General features: G+C 40.9%; 1 protein-coding gene across 4 annotated transcripts in view; it reads right to left on the bottom strand.

The window, feature by feature from the left end:
* LOC140693131 (trafficking protein particle complex subunit 9-like) overlaps positions 1-17,854 on the bottom strand; it is a 59,644-nt gene that overhangs the window by 12,757 nt on the left and 29,033 nt on the right. The window contains exons 2-3 of one of the 4 annotated variants that reach the window (XM_072957206.1): positions 14,930-15,053; positions 5,463-5,690 (exon numbers count right to left, since the gene is read on the bottom strand). In XM_072957206.1, the coding sequence (XP_072813307.1) occupies positions 5,661-5,690; positions 14,930-15,053 (154 nt within the window). In that variant the 3' untranslated portion in view covers positions 5,463-5,660. Of the gene's footprint in view, positions 1-5,462; positions 5,691-12,841; positions 13,114-14,783; positions 14,841-14,929; positions 15,054-17,854 lie in introns of those variants that run through there. The other 3 variants (XM_072957208.1, XM_072957205.1, XM_072957207.1) reach the window with 3 other exon arrangements.

Below are 17,854 nucleotides of genomic sequence, written 5' to 3'. Positions count from 1 at the left end.
AAGGTGAGCTGTATCTAAGCGTTTATTGTACTACTCCTGTAAATTTTCCTGAGGATTGAAATCTATCAGTATCAAAATAAAATGTATTATACATTAAAAACTTAAAACGCTTCCTCACAGGAGGACTTTAATTATTAAATGCTGAAACGCATGTAAAGCGCTTGAAACAACACTTTGCACGTCCACACACAATCACTGCTGTCACTACCACTCAGAGGGTGGTGCCAGCGCTGATGAGAGCTGCCTCCACTCGAATCCCTGCAGACAGAAGTGAGGGCCTGAGATCTGACAGGCAGGGTGAGCGTGAACCTGGGTAAGACCCAGCCACGTCCCAGACTCTGCATTACCCGACTTTCTTATACAAACTGCAACATGTGTAATGTAAACATGCTTGAGGGACGTATCTTACAACACAGGGAATACAGACAATGTTTTACAGTAAATATAAATGGAGCATCTATTGTACACCTGAAACTAATATCATATTTTAACTCAGCTATACCTTTATAAAAAATTAAAAAATAATTTTAAAATGTTATCACTTTAATATTCAATTCGGTTTTTAAGTAACTACTAAACAGCTTAGAATATATAAAAGCATTTAATTGTGCTGTTGGTTTACATATTTATTTACATTCAGACTCTTGCTTACAGAGAATTTAAACAATTTTATTAAACACAGCTTAACAACCATAATAAAAAAAAGGCAAAACTGAGAATGAAGAGAAAATGGAGATTCAATACTTAAATGAAACCAGGGAGAGATAAACTCATAAAAATGGATTCCATGAAGTCAGGGCAAGTGTTAAAGGCTGACTAGGAATTAAGCTGTAAGATTCTTGGCAGCTAAAGCAAAAAGAAAAAGATGATGGGGCGGGTGGTAGAGCGTGTGCTTAGGGTGCACGGGGTCCTGAAAGTAAGCCCCAGGGCCTCCACTAACAGATAAATACATCTAATTACCTCACCCCCCAAAAGAGTTCCAAAGAAAGAAAAAGAGATATTTCTTTCCCAAAAAACCCTGATATTAAATTTAGATTAAATACATAAAAAAAGAAAAATAGAAAAGATAAGTGACACTGTGAAGGAAAAGCCCAGCTGGGCTAACAAGCTAAGTTACAAATCTAAGTGTGATAAGTGTCGGTTTACTGATCTAAGTTTTGCCGGGCTAACTCGTAAATCTGAAGTTTAGCGTCAGTTTACTGGGTTAATAAGCTAAATCGTAAATCTAAGGTCAACAATTGTCAGTAACGTGATCTTTCCAAATTGATAAGCTTCAGTGCACTGATTCCTTGCTATTTGTTGTTTGAGCCTTATTGGCTAATAGCCCCATGCTTGTAATTAACCCTATAAAACCTCATGTGCAGGTCTTGAAGGTGCTCAGAGCTTCGGAACAGAAGCCCCTCTGAGCCCACCAGCATAATAAATCTCAGTACTCCAACCCTCTGAGTGATTCTTGTTTCTTGGCTGGCCTGTTGTTTCTGTAACAACAAAAGCGATGATGCCCGTGAAATAAATCTGCGGTGACTGCTGTCAGGTCCCCATGTCTCACGTGGGAAAATCTGAAACATCCTTCTCACCACTCAGAGTCATCATAAGGCAACCCCACCACTCCCGCCATTAAATGCAGGAGCACAGGCAGGGCCCAGCCTTTGCTGTCTCTGTGTCATCACAGTGAGATAGGATGGAAGGGGGCAGAGCACAGCCATTCTAGGAAGGCCACAGCAATTAACATCAAAATGGTGAAGGATTCAAACCCCAATAGGCCTTGAGTCTCAGGATGAAGAGATTTAACTTCTAGCAGGTCTTAAGCTTCAGTAAACACCCATTGTAATAGTAACATGGTGAATAACATGCCCCAGGCACCATGGCAGTCCCAATGTTAGCTACCAAATGTCACATTGTGGGAAATGGCCAACTCCCTGGGAATCCCAGCCCCTTGCCCTAAGGCTGGTCCTTCTACTTATTAGCATATGAAACCACCAAGCCCAAGAAAACAAGCAACACAGCGCCACCTCGCGGTCACCACTCTCTCACCCTCTTTGGAGAAGACCCACACTCTGTCTGTGGAGTGTGCACCTACTTTTAAACTGAGCATCAAACCCCCACACCTCGTGAAGTTTCTCTTGCATTTCAATGTATCTCTCTGAATAAATCTACTTTTACTCAACACTGGCTTGCTCTTGAATACTTTACTGCATGAAGCCAAGGAACAAAATCTGGTGGGGCACATCCCAGGGGCTCAACCAAAGCCTGGGACACAGCCCTTCTCATGCCCAACGTTTTTTATTCTTGTATCAACAGGACTGGGCTGTGAAGGGAAGTCTGAAGCCCCAGCTAAGGAACAGAAGCAGCCTCCAGTGCTCCAATTGGCGGGCAGCCTCTCCCCCAGCATGGGCCTTGGCGTCTGCCCAGTTCTCTGTGTTTCTCTGTTGTGCTGACTCCCCAGCCAGACAGCGTAATCCTAGGCCTGTCCCCACAAAACCCTTCTCTCCAAAATACAAGCACATCATGTCACAATCCTTTTGTTCAACCAGGAAATGTTCTGCCCACTTTTTCCTCCCCAATAAGGTACCCAACTGTCCTCCCTCCCATCACACCACTTCTTTCTTTGTACTCTGCACTCGCCAGACTCCATCCTGAACCCAGGTGCCTTGCTGGCTTGGACTGAGACGTTTCTTTCTCACACAGCCTGCATCCTTTCACTTTCCATTTGTTACCTTAAAAAAGCCTTTCCTGAGTGACCCACCCCTCTGATTCTGAACTTCACAAAATGCTGAGGTTGAAGTCACTATGTCCATACCTCCCAGGTTTGGCTAGGTTTCCTTCCCAAGATCTTCATTAAGGAGCTGCATCAAGAAATTTAAAGAGGCTATTCTTACATCTGAGCGGAGGAACCTGCAAGAAATTTAAATGGCATTGAAGAGAGAGTTAACCAGGACAGAGAATTCGCAGGTCCTAGTCAAAAGTGTCATGAGGCAAAATGTTCCCCAAAGGCTCAGAGTGGCTTCTGAACACGGAGTCTGCAGGGAGGATGTGACAGGCAGTGAGTGGGGTGAGTGATAAAGGGTACACTCCCCCAGCTGGGGAAGAATAGGTTTTTTTCTAGTTTTCCAAACTATTTCTTACTACCTTTTACTCTTATTGTCACATACAATTTCCTACGAATTAAGCATATCAATGTCAGTAATTTGGGCCACTTGGGAAAAGCTACACGATGCCATTCACAGGACTGGGGCATGACAGCCACACCAGTCTAAGTTGAAAGACCAGTGGGGGTATTTCCAAGGAAATCACTGGCATGCAGCAAACTCCCCAGCTTCAATGACCTCATCTCAAAGCTGGGGCAAATAAAACTACCAAGGAAAGTGCGTGATGATTATGGCCGACACCTTTTTGCTAGGTAAGTGCCCGTGACACCTGCTGCTTAATGGGGAATGAGTACGATCAATGAGGCCCTGTCTACCTGGCCACACGCGCCCTGCCTTCCTGCCTTGGTGCAGCAGCAGAGCTTGTTTAGCTGAGATGAACGCCCCCAGAGCAGCCCCGACGGGAAAGCTCCCAGCTCTGCACGACGAGACGTGTTCCTTTCCTTCTCAGAGCTGATCACAATTTGCTGTCGTCTGTTTTTATGTTTATCCCTTTTGTAACTGCCTCTCCTCCGGAGATTTTGCTCAAGCAGCACAGGACCAGGTGTGTCTTGTGGCCTGCCGGATATCCTGGGCAGGGAAACAGCCAACCCCACATCTGGCTCTGGTGCTGAAAAGAGAGGGCACAAGGCCCAGGGGCCCATGCTGAACAGAGGCCCCTGCACCCAAAATTATGGTCTGACTGGGCAAATTACACAGTCTTCTTTATCATGAGATTCCTCATCTGTCCATGAAAATAACTGCCCATGGCACGCAGAGTTACAAGGATTAAAGGAAATCACCAAATTTACAACCTAGCCAAGGGGCTACCAGTGCATCCTCAAGAGACAAATGCTGCCTTTACGGCTCTGACACACGCTTAGCGGGGCGGCGCCACACAGTGAACACTACTAAGTGCCAGTGTGTTAAGTGCTTCATGTGTGCTATAATACTCTTTAAAACTTACAACAATCCCAGGAAGAAACGAATATTATCATGCCCATTTCACAGATTCTCCAACAGTTTAAGAGAGTTTACATTCTAGTCCAAGGCCCTATGGTGAAAAAATGGCAATTTAAACTGGAATCTGGGCCCAGGCCTTGGCTCCATCTCTATCCCATCCACCTGACCACTTGCTTATGAATTCCACCGGTCCAATACACAAGTTTGCAGCCGGCCATCTCTTAAATGCAATGTGTGCCACCGTTTGTCAGTGTTGGTTAATTACCATAAACAGTTCTCAGAAACCACTACAGTAAAGAAAAGTGGACTTAAGGAATTCTGCACTGTGTTGTCCTGTAATGTGCAGAAACCCTTCCCTGCACCACCAAATCCAAGTGTATGCTTCCTCCATGTATATGTTTGCACACGGCTTATTAAAGTAGAAGGTACCTGCAGTAATTCCATCTCGGTTGCTTTCCAAGTTTGCAGATTATACATAATCAGTCTGTGAACGAACATAGTACAATGTGAATGAGAATACTGCAACCATGACAGTAAACAAAGAATACTGAAACCAAGACATTAAAGGCTGCCACCACCCCCCAGCTAGGACAAGCCTGCAGCCCAGCCGCTACAGCAACTCACAATGGTGTCCTCTGAGCAGAATCAGAATAAGAAAAGACAGGCTACTTACTGGTCTTAGATAGCTAGGTGCTTGTCTAAAAACTGAATTCAGTGAGTCCAAATATTTGCTTCCTCTCATACATACAAAAGTACTAAATTCTTGAACTTGAGATACCTGGCTTTCTTTAGATAACAAGCAATCCTTTATTGTTCCAACAATCTGGTCTTTGTTGTAAAGCTCTTATATATCCTAGCTCCTCCGCAACCTCTTTGGAGTAGTCCCTCAGAGAGATCTGGCAGGCTGTCATCCCGGCTCGAGCCCTCCCGCCAAATAAAACATAACTCTTAACTTTTAGGCTGCACATGTATTTCACTCAACAGTTTTGGACACCTTGAAGGGACCCACGGCAGACTTCTCTCCACCTGGACTCTCCGAGTAACCGGAGCCTTGGTACCAGCAGTGGCCCTTTGTGCCATCCGCCTCCTCGGGGAGTCCAGATGAATTTGGGTGAGTCTCTCCTGGTTCTCAGATCTCACATACTGGCTGATGATCCTGAGTTTTATCTGGCGGTGTATCCAGGTACGTGGCCCTCCAGTTGAAAGAAATTGGGGTGAATTACCCACCCAGTGGAGACATACTGGGTGGGGCCTGGTTGAAAGTTAACAGGAAATACCCACCTTGAGGAGATGTCCAAAGTGGGGCTGGTGGAAATATATGAGGAAAATACTCACACAGGGGAGACATCCCGAGTGGGTCCAAGTTGAAAGACACTGGGTTCAGGACTGAGTGGTTAGGTAAGAGGCTGGTCTAATATTTTCATCAATTTGGTTACAACCATTGAATTTTTCAGGATAAAAGTAAAACTCTTATGAGGAACCTTTCAACTCGAGAATTCGGACCATCCTCCTGGCTCGTAACAGCTTTCTCGGGTGACAGAGAATCTTCCAGCAGTGGTAGTGACAAAGACTTCATGCCACCAAGTTGTCCCTGTGGGAAATCTTACCAACAAATTTATTCTGGGAACCCGACCTTACAATGGGGAATAGAACATTCAAAAAAAAAATAAAGAAAAGAAAAGGAAAGAAAAGAAAAAGAAATGACAGATTGCCTGTCTCCAACTATTACCCCAGCCAGGTTTATGTACATACAAAACTTACAACATTAACTGGGAGTAAGAAAAAAAAACTCACTCTGAAAGTAATTGACAGGCCTGATAAAAACATTTTTTGGAATTCTGAACTTATAAAAACAAAATCCCCTTTAGGAGGAACTTGGATTTCTCTTCCTGTGTCCTTGAAATGTAAATTTTTTATCTTTCTCTGGGTGTATTAAGTGTGTGTATGTATGTATATATATATTTACTTTATTTTTTAAAGGAAACCTTGGACTCTGTCATACAAAAGGTTCAACAATTGTGTACATATGGTGGCCATGCAAATAAATTGGGATTCTAAGCAATTTTTTGATTGTACCAATTTTCAGATATTTTGACATCTTAAACTTTGCTGCATCAGCCTGGACCACAATGGCCTTTAGCTTTTGGAGAGAAAAACTTTGAATTTTATTTAGGCAACACCCCGACAATCATGTGGAAGAGCCGCTTCATTTATTGGTTTAAAATCACTATATATATATATATATATATATAATTTATATATATATTTATATATATATAAATTGATGGCCATATGATGGATCTTTTAATTTGGAAAAACTTTTAAATTGGGGAAAGTTTTAAGAGATCTCATTATAAACAGCTGTTTTATTGGTACCTATTAAAATCAAGTTTAAATGTAGAAAAGTATATCTAATGGTTAACCTAAGAACTTAGTTAAAAAAATAAAACTGGTTTGAAAAGCTACATTTGTGTTTTTCCTTCCCAATAAATGGTTCTAGAGATGCTAATAAAAACTTAGAATAATTAATGTTAATTAAATTGAATAACTGGAAAAAAGATTGTAAAAATGTCGAAAAAAAAGAACGATAAGAATCTTATCCCAAATGGATAAATATTTTTTTATGGTTATTTTGAATGAGATCAATAAAATGGACATTTTTGGATTTACATACAAGGTTTTGATACTACGCTACGTAAAGTTAAAAAAAAAGGACCAAAAAATCACCTACTCCCCCCCAACATTAAAGTTCAAACAAGTCAGTTTTATTTACCACAGTTTAAAATATATGTATATATAGACTGAAATACTTGATCAATGATTGCGACAACAGACCAATTAATGAAATTAAAAATTGAGAAGGGCCTAAGCTCTTTGGCTGAAACTTGGGCATCCTAGAGACTTCTATAAAATTATATACAATGCACAAAAAAAAAAAATGCTTCTGGCACTCCTTCTAGAAATAAGAATTATTGATTAAACCTAATAAATATAAAAATTAAAGGTATAAGATTTAATAAAATTGAGATAAAAGATTGTGAAATTGGTATATTTAAATGGTCTTTATACAATCCTTTTGCTTATGTTGTGGGATATGTTTCAGTGGAAAAACGCTTCCCCTTCTAGGTATTATAAGGCTGGGCACATATCTGTCCCTCTGAAAATATTAATTGAACAAAGTAAAGGAAACCAGTAGAGTTACATGAGCAGTCCAATATAACGTAAATCTAAAAACTAATATTGAGTGGCTAATAAAAAAATATAATTAGTTTTACCCTGGGTTTAACTTATAACTCAAGGAAAAGAGACCTTACTAAATGCCTTATGCAAGCTTTGGAAGACATGATTCAGTAAACCTTAAAGTTTTAAAACATGGAATTCTTTGTTTACAGCTTTTCTCACTGACACAAAAATTAAGGAGATAAAATTGGGTCTGGTTGACAGAGCAGTTCTCTGGGGACCTGGAAGAGCGTGTCTTTGTCTTGCAGATCAGAAATATAAATACAACAAACAGTGACCTAGGACTGAGCCTAATTCCCTCAACGAAATAGAACTTAAGGCCAAGAAATTTTTGGCATTTTAAAACTCAGAACTCTGACGGGCCCTTCAGAGGTTGTGAAGAAATCTTAACTGTCTGTTTCATAAATAGTATGCCTTAGTGATTTGAGCAAGCAAATTCAGCTTACTGCAACTTTTATTATACCTATCTTATAAGTAAGTTTTAAAGTGAAGCTATGAGATCTCTAGCTTTTGTCTGATTATAAGCCAGTGTACACATTATAGTGGTGAGATATTTCTACTGCTAAAAAAAAAAGTCAAAGTGAAAGAGCTCTGCTTAATTGACGTAAAAAAATAAGAACTTAAAAATTAAGTATTAAGATAAAAACTGAACAAATTGACATTCAGCATCGCGTGAAATGGAAAATATTCAATATTAAGATAATATATGACATTGTTTAGTTTAAGTATGTTCTAATTAATATAGACATCTTTAAAGTCATCAATATTAAGTATAATACCTTTACTGTACCTAGGTTTAATGAATGTCAAATAAAATCCTGTTATATCTGTTGCAGATTTGTCAAAAAAAAGACAGTATTAATGTGGTGTGGTAAAATTTTAAGTAAATTAAATGCAAATGAGATGAGAGCTTTGGGTAAATATTTAATATATATTTTTAAAATGTATGCTTAAGATAATCTCTAAACGTTTGGTATCTTTAAATTCTAGAGTTGTGCAAAATTAAGTTAAATGATGGGATTTATTAAATAGCTATGCCATTTTGAGATAAAATAAGATTGAAATATGAATTACTTAATATTTAACTTCCTCTTACAGTGAAACTAAAGGTGTTTAGAAATATTAATAAATGGTTTGTGCCACACTGAAAAAATCTCTATTATTAAGGGAATGATCTCAGTATCCAAGGAAAGTAATATAAATGTGTAAAGGAAGATGTAAGAATGGAATTATATTTTGTTAATGAAAAATAGTGACTTTCTCCTGAAGCTGGTTACTTCTGAATGGAAGAGAAAATAAGGGACACACTAATATGAGTATAGAAATCTGTGGAAGGCTTGTGGAAAAGGAAACCTGAGGAAAGTGTTTTGTACGTGGTCAGAATTGGCTAAGTTTAGAAACAAATTGGGCAACGTAAGTGAATCTTAGAAGTAAGCTGGTACAAGAATAGATTTGGTTTTCTCTCTGTTAAGAGGAAAAAATTTTCTTAAAATGTTAATCCACATTCAGTAACAGATTGTAAAACTTCTTATACCACTTAGCTGATCTGTTCTGCCTTTAATTTTGATGTATTTTCTTGTTAATGAATTAGTACTACTTTACACTGTTCTATATGTTTATCTGAGCAAGTGTTCTGAAATCTTTTAACAAGTTCTACAAATATCAAATTCTAATTAAAGTTCTTTTAATCTCCTGTTAAGTTTGGGATGCTACAGAGGGCCCCTGAAACATCCCAAAGAGAGATTTTAAACTAGTAAGATTCATTTGGCATGTTAAATAACATGGTATTTTCAAATGAATCATAAAACTTTTAAGGTTATACTGAATGAGAAAATATTATTAATATAGATATTATAGAAATTATATGGACTCCCTAAAATTCTGGTATATCTGAAATGTTACCAGTGATAATTATGGTTATAGTGAACAGGTTTCTTTATCGATTATAGTGTACCGGTGTTTAACCATGCTTTTAAAACTTTTGTCATTTATAGACAGTTAATTGTTTTTTTCTGCTGGTTTTGCAAAATGCTTTCTCTTCAAGGAGATTTACTGTTTTCTAATAAATTTCAAACTATAGCACTGAACTAAACTTGGTAAGACATTTTAAAGTTCTAATGAAAACTCTCATTAAAAGAATTAGTTACATGGGACTGAGTAAACTGGTGAATATGATTATAATTTTTGATATTGTTTGAAATACTACTGGCTTTTAACCTGTTTCCCAGACATAAAGAACCTCTTCTCCTTAAGCTAGTTATGGTTCACAGCAATTTGATAAATTATACCTATGTAATCACACTTGGAACAGTTATCTTTTCCCTCTATCTGATCCCTCAAGAGACTAAAAACACTTAGGTCCCCAGTGGCTCTATCAGACAAATTAGGAAGTTCATCTCCTAATAGATATAGGACTATAAAGGTATTTTAAGGATTTTAAAGAGAAAAGAATTTACCTAAATCTGTAAGGCAGAAACCCATGAAAAGCCTTGACGTGGCTTTCTTGGCCTTAGCAAACCTTAGCATTCTACCCTGAGACTCCGTATTAAAACTTCCAACACAGCCAATTTAAAATAGCCTATATTATCAAATAATCAGACTTCACTTGTAAAGAAATTAATCTTCATTTGGTTTTATTTGAGAAAACTAAGGGTAACCTTAGAGAGAAAAAAAGATTATATTTTAGTGGATACTAATTCTAGTTTTCTTAATTGAGGTCCATATTTACTAAGACACTTCCCAGATCATTCCTTGCTGTTATGTCACATTGCTCTACAGTTTAATTGAATTATGAAAAGGATACTCTAGGTTTGTTTCTGAAGCTCAGTAATCGATCCTTGGGTAAAGTTCCAATGCCCCAAGACCTGCAGCCAGGGAATTATACATACTGGAAGAGGGATGACTTAAATTACTGTCTCCAACTTGAATGGAAGGGCCCTTTATCAGGCACTCTTAACTAGACCATACACACCAAAGCTGAAGGAAACAGACTTTCGGATTCATTTCCTATCAGAAACAGCCCCTGCAGTGCACTGGCCAATAGAGCACTGCTCACGTTAAAGCAGTGCCCAATTGGAGAAAAAGCTACCAGGCCAGGATGAGAAGAAGACGACATCTGAACTAGACAGCTGACCGAAGGCACCGGACCAGGCCTGTATAACAATTACTTTGATAATTTCTCCAACCTTTGATTATGAACTACTCCAATTGTTAAGCTTATGATAAATTACCTATGTCTAGTATTTCTGTGTTACCTTGGTGGGTTTCCCTACTACAAGGCTCTAACTAGATAGCCCTCAGAAACATTATTCTCAAAAGAAATTATAGTTCTGCTTAGGCCACTGTTGATCTTACAAGGTGGGAGACTTCACCTGGCCAATTAATACCTGCTGTGAGCCTGACAATAAATATGAACTTTCTCATAAGATCAAACTCAATGAGAAACACAAAATTTTAACCCAAAAATACAACTTCTCAACTATTAAATTCTTACTCGTGACCTTATTAACGTTACCAGTTGTATTACTTATATCCTATTTTATAAAATTGTTGTCTGTTACATTTCCCAATGTGTAACTAGGCCTACAAGATTGATGATTGCCAAACATCTTGAAGAAACAGATAGAATTTATAACTTTGAATAAAATAAATATAATAGTGTGATTCTAGGTATGGGAATGAGCAATGAAGTGTAAACACTTCCTGGATCATAATAGACTAGTAAGACAGGTGATCCAGAGAACTTTTAGTATCAACAAGGCCTAATAAAAAAATCTAACACCTTGAATGGCATTTCAGAAGATTCTTCACCTGAACTAGGAATGAGACATCGTAGCACCGTGGGACAAAACTGGTCATGAAATGTCTCTCAAAATATTGGTCGAATTAAGGACCAAGGGGGAGCACTGTGAATGAAAATACTGCAACCATGTCAGTAAAAAAAGAATGCTGAATCCAAGTCACCAGCGGCTGCTGCCAAACTCCAGCGAGGAGAGGCCTGAAGCCCGGCCTCTCAGCCACTCACAGAGATGCCCTCTGAGCGGACTCAGTGTAGAAAGTACAGGATACTGGCCCTAGATAGCCAAGGGCTTGCCAAAGGAATGAATTCAATGACCCAAATGTTTGCTTCCCACCATACATAGAAAAGCACTTAATACTTGAACTTGAGATATCTGGTTTTCTTTAGATGAGAAGCAATTTTTTTATTGTTCCAATTACCAATTAGCTTCTATATATCCTAGCTCCTCCCCTACCTCTTGGGAGCAGTCCCTCAGAGTGATCTGAGAGGCTTTCATCCCGGCTCGAGCCCTCCAGCCAAATAAATCAAATCCCTTAACATTTAGGCTGAACGTTTATTTCAATGAAGTCCCAGAATAGACACAACTCATCAATTCTGTAATGGAACACACTGGATCAGGAACCAAAAGCGTGTTCTAGTCCCGAAACTCTACGGTTTCCTCATTCTTCCTGTCATTATACAATCCCTCCAGAACTCATTAACTTTCTGTCTACTCCTCTGGCAACCAAACTCATAGAAGAGTCGACTCAGCAGAGCGCCTTGCTGGGGAGAAACCCCGCAGCAGCTCTGCAGGCTACCTGCGCTCCCGAATGCTCTGCTGACCCTTGGTGTACTCCGTGGGGACCAGGCCAACAGAGCTCTTCCCAACAGCTGCAAAGTCGCACAAGTTAAATAAATCACTTTATTCTATACGATATTTTACGTATATATCCATCTCTGAAAACAGCTTTGCCAGAAGCCCAAAGCTTCAACATCAATCTGCAAAGGCAAATCCGGACCCCAAGGGAAAACAAGACTTAAGATGACGCTAAGGCCTCCAAAGTCCTCTCAAGGACCGTCAACCAAACTGCCTGCAGGTCTGCAGCTGCAGGCGGTTACATGACTGGTTTTAAAGCACCCCCCTCCTGCCCTCGGGCGCTACAATGTCCCTCTACGCCCTCCCTTCTCAGGGTAAGAGCAGCCGCTGCAGAACCTTGCAGGGCAGCACTGAGAGGACTGGACAAAGAGGATCAGAGCTAAACTAAGCCTTCTGATGACAAGAGCTTGTCACTCTGTCACTTTACAGATGAAGATATATAGAGAGAGGTGGGGTGATATTACTCAAAGTCACACCGCTAATAAGTGGCAAAGTCTATATCTCTGTTCTTCCCTTCAGCGTGACGCCCCAGCTGGGAAGCCCACAGGGTTTTCTCGTGTCTGCCTGAACAGTCCTTTCCTGTCACTCATAATCCAATACAGGGTCTGACTCTAGCCTGTCTTTTCAGCATCTTTTCCCTCCAGTCTCGCAGGAACAAGGTGGTTTGGGCCACTGTATGATTTCTGGCTCCCAGAAAACTCAGTGCTTAGGCTGGTCTTGCCTGTGCATCCGGCCCCCTGCTCAGAGGCTCTTCCTTCCCTGCAGGAAGACGTTCACACTCTCCACAGGGACACCCCCTCAGGGGAGCCCTCTTCTCGCCCTCAGCACGGCAGGTGTCCCAGGCCACATCCCGAGCTGCCCCATTAGGACTGCGGGTGCCCAGGTCTGCTAATCAGACCAGCAGCATCAGAGCCAGGGAGTATGCCCGGGCCACCCTGTAAACCTACTGCCCTCCTCACAGCCCCCAGCCAACAGGTCACCTGAAAGTCACAGCAAGTGCCCCACCCAATCCAAAGCCTCTTCATTTGCCACCACCGCTGATGACTGGTCTCCAAACGTTGGTCAGTCTCGCACAAAACAGCACCTTCAACTGTGAAGCAGGGGGTTTTCACTTCTGCTCCCCATCCTTACTGGAAACGTCAAGGGAAACGAAGAGGCCTTTTCTCAAAACTTTTCTGATGACACCCTCCCACCCACAATACTCATATGCTCAAGAGCTTTGGCTCCACGTGATTTTGTTTCTCTGACGCTAAGTGGCTCAAAACACTGCGGGATTCTTTCTCTTTTGAGGGTATTTTTACTCAATATATCGGCTTTAACCTGTTTTTGTCTCTGTCTTCAGTATCCCTAGCAGTTGCCACTTCTTATTCCCTTCAGCAGCCTCCCTCCCAACATCTAGTCTAGGAAATCTGCTGTGATGAGGGGCCCGGGGGCAGTCACAGAAGATGCAACTAAGGCACAGAGAGGCTACATAATTTGCCCAAGAAGATCAGCTTCAACCCCAAACAGTGTGTGTCAAGGCCCTCTGTTAAACTCTTACGCTAAGCAAGCTAACTTTTTGTAGATTATGGTTATAAACAGATGAGGTATAAAAATACAAACAAGGACACACATCAATTCTAAGATGTTCCTTAACTCCAATATTTTGTTTCTATTTATTTCTATTAAAAAAAATTAAGAACCTCTGCAGTCTGAATAGCAAAATGTTTCTGGGCTTTAAATCCAGAATATAGAGGTTTTAAGTGAGTCATTACTCATATTTATTTGTATGTTCACAAGACAAAATGATTTGAAAGTCCCTCTCCCCTCCCCCTACTCACTACTGGCTCTCACCTGAGCTCCCAGACCACACATTTAACAGCCTTTAAATTTACCCACAGCTGAACTCCTCAGTTTTCCCCCAGAATTCCCTCTGCAGCTTTCCTCCTCAGATCACCGCAGGAGCATCATTTACCTCATTAATTCACACAGAAACCTGGGCCTTACTCCATCCTACATTCACAGACAGAATTAATCATTTACTTTTTACCATCTAAACGTGCCTTCAATCTGTTCGCTTTTACCCAATGACCGTCCCACCGCTCTAGTGGAAGCCACCAACACTGCGCACCTGGACTCACGAGTCTCCCAGGTGGCCCCACAGCCACTCTCCCCTACTTGAGACAAATGGGATTGTGCCACTCCCGTGCTTTTGGGACTCTTTTCAAACTCACTGTTCTTAGAAGAAACCCCAATTTCTTCACCTGCTGAAGGTCTTTGCTATAAAATTGTCAGCTCAGGGAGGGCAGGACACCCCCTTTTCCCTCGGCCCCACCCTCTGGCAGAGCATCAGCTTGGGAGGACCTGCTGAGCTACACCAGCCTGTATTCTAAACCTGGTCTTGTGTTCTTAGCAAACTGCTTCACTTATCCATACAAATCCAAGGTAGATTAGAAAGATTTTAGATGTTTAGCTAGACTATTGATTTGGGGATTTTGCACTAGCAACTTGCAATTATATGTTCTAATGATTCTGTCTTCTTAAAACCACACCCAGATTAAAGGAGTATTTGTGGAATGTCTTCGGAGTAAAAGAGACTGTACTTTTATAGAATTTATATTTTATAACATGAACAACCCGGGCAGAATCACAAATGAAACTGCCTCACAAGTGACAGAAGACAGGTGAGAGGCATAAAGCAACAGGTAGCAAAGATGTTAACAGCAAAGTTGATTCTCCAACCCCACCAAAATCTCCTGAAAGAATCATTCTGAAATTTAAAAGTAAAAGACTATCATATAGAGAAATGAAATAAATAATCCTCTTCATCAGGGTTTCATGATCTCACTCCAGATTCTTTAGCAGGCCATACTGAATCCTAGCACAGATAAATCAGATGGACTAGTGGTGAGAAATTTCCAGGAAAAGTGCAGTAATTCCTCCACTTCTGTAAGGACATGCACTCACCTGCCGAAGGTGAAAGTAGACCGCATCCTGGAGAAACTCGGAAGCTTCCAGGCTCCGCTTCTGGATGCCGAGGACACGGACAGCTTGGAAGCATGCTTCTAACTCAGTCACCGGCATTCTTACACTGCAGGGGAAACGGAGGACCCCAGTCAAGAGCAGAGATGTTCCAGTCGTGTATCACAGGCCGTGCCTCGGGGACTCAGTGCCCTGCAGCATCCCGGCCCCAGGCGAGGACACGCAGCGTTTTCCACCCAAGCAGGAGGGGCACTGTGCTTGAGAAAGCCCATCCCTGATGGGGGCAAGAGGGGCTGGTGAGTTTGAGTGAACTTGTAATTGTCCAAAGAAATATGCCTGCATTCATTCAAGTGATGCAAACAACAGTATCAGGCTATTTAACAAAATTTCAATTGTCAGTGGAAATTTTGCCATTCCTTTCCGCTTGTCCTCTGCACTCTGAGACAGGCTTAGGCTCTCTTACACCTGCAGCTCTGAAGTAATAGTTGTGAAGTCATTTTACTTTGCTGCAAGTGTCCTCACTCCCCGTTTCACATTTTCTGTCCTCTCTTAACACAGTCGGATATCTTCCTGGATCCTTCCCTGAGTTCCTTGTTCCTCCTCCTCAGATCCTGAGATAAAGGACAAGTGAAGACACATGACCAGAAAGGCACTGTGGACTTGAACGAAGTCCTCAGTGACCCCCTAGGTGAGTGCTGCCCACCCCTTACCTTCGATTCTCAAGGTTCTGCCCAGGGTGACATCCAGCCCAGAGAGGTGGCCCAGGTCAATTAAAACCTATGTGGCTTGGGCGCGGGGACAGGTACAGGAGCTGGTTCCGGAGCCAGGCCCCTCACCACCTGTGCTCCCCTCTCTCCCGAGGTCCCGCTGCCAAGTACTCAGGATCCGTGATCTTATGTCCTACTCTTCTACTCTACTCAAACACTTTTCCTTTTCCTTTTTCCCCTAACTATCCCCAGCTGGAGTGATTTTTCAATCACAGTATCTGAAAAAATTTCCTGCAGCCGAAAAAGAAGTCTCCAGAGGACAATGCCCATATGCTGGTTCCTGAAGAGAGCCCCTGTCTAGTGGGACCCTCACCAACACTCACGGGGCATCAGACATGTTGCAGGGTTGGCCACCCCAACAAGAGTTTGCTGTCACACCAGGGCCCGCACAGTATCCCTGCTCACAAAAATATTGTTGGCCCACTTATCGGTTATTAAGAAGCAAAAATACAAAATTGCTCATGTTTCTTACTAAAATTATCTATGAAGCTGAAAAGGGAATTGTAATAAAAAAGAACAATTTTGACCCTATGTTTGATCTATTCCTTTGGCTTTAAACCTGTGCCCTGTTTTCTAGGCTCAGACTTGGTAGATCTGCACCATTTGTAAAAGAAAGTTGCCTTTAGCCTGAAATCTACAGGAAAGCCTATTCTCCTGGCCCTGATCTTTAAAAATGTTAGCTCATCTGCACTTCTGTAGAGATGACATGTTGCAAAATAGAGAATAACCTTTGTTTTTTTGGAGGTTTTATAGGGGCACGATGATTTGATCCACATGGACACCTGCAAGAACAGCGGATTCAGAGGACAAACAATTCATGCAGCAAGAAGTATGCAACAATCAACCACAACCCAGCCCCTTTTTATTATAAAAGGAGATTGAATTCTGACTTGGGGAAGATGGATCTCGAGGATATCAGTCTGCCGTTTTCTGGGTCTGCCAGCGTTGCAAGTAAAGTCACTATTCCTTGCTCCAACTCCTCATCTCCCAGTTTATTGGCCTGTCATGTGGCAAGCAGAACGAGTTTGGACTCGGTAACAAAATGAGTGCATTGGAGGTAGTATTTATCCACTGTTTCCTTGTTTCCAATATGTAACATGTACATCATTTATGATCTAGTGCAAATAATTCATCAAAGACAACCACAAAAAGAAAGTTTACTCACCTAGCTATCAACACTGAAGTCACAACCTGTCAATTTTATATGCTGTTTAACAACACAACAGAAAAATATAATATAGGGAGTTAATTCCACGGAAATAAAATTATTTCTACTCCTTCAATACTTTTTCTTTTCTTTTCTATTTTATTTTGTTTTGCCTATTGAAAGGAGAATAATAGTCAAATCATTTTATTTCACGTATTTTTGTTATAGTTACATTCTTTAAATACTACAAAGATTTAAATTACAAAAACAAATTGTTCGTAAATTAGTATAAAGATATATACACAATCAATGGGGATTAGGAAAGGAATGGACATTTACTAAAAGTCCACTGCAATCCAGTCTTTTACAACCATATCCTGGAATATAAGCTCTTTGATCCAGGGGGCCCCACCCCCTTTCTCACTGCCGAGTGCCTTAGTAATCAACTACCAAGGAACCATCATACAACCACGCGATAAGTACTTTAGGTATAAATGAGGGAATTAGCTCATCAATTCTAAAACAAAAACCATAAAATAAATACAGAACTTATTTACAGATAAAGAAAATTGGAACTCAAAAAAGTAAAGTTACTTCTCCAAGGTCACAAAGCTAATAACTGGTAAAGACAAGATTTGAACTCATCTGCCTCATTCTAAAAACTAAGGTGGAAAACCAATTCGACTGGGGAGGGTCCAGCAGCACAGCCTATCACCCTATATTTGTTCAGATCTAGCCTTAGACAGCCTGAGACAGCACCCCATTCCTATGGAACTTGAGGGAAAACAATAACAATAAGGATTTTATATCCAGTGGTTTGTTAGGTCTCATTTATATAAAGTGTCAGCAGGTCAGAAGAAAAACTCTGGAAAATATGAGTGGGTCCAGAGCTTTTTGCTGATTAGAAACTCAGTCTATCAGTACAGAGCGACCTTTCCATGAGAGGGCACATGAACATAAACTAAAGGCAGCTGAGCAATGAAAACTAACAAGACC

The sequence above is a fragment of the Vicugna pacos genome, unplaced genomic scaffold (assembly GCF_048564905.1).
Source record: "Vicugna pacos unplaced genomic scaffold, VicPac4 scaffold_19, whole genome shotgun sequence".
Taxonomy (NCBI): Eukaryota; Metazoa; Chordata; class Mammalia; order Artiodactyla; family Camelidae; genus Vicugna; species Vicugna pacos.
The sequence above is the reverse complement of the archived record's forward strand: the minus strand, read 5'-3'. Positions and strand labels throughout refer to the sequence as shown.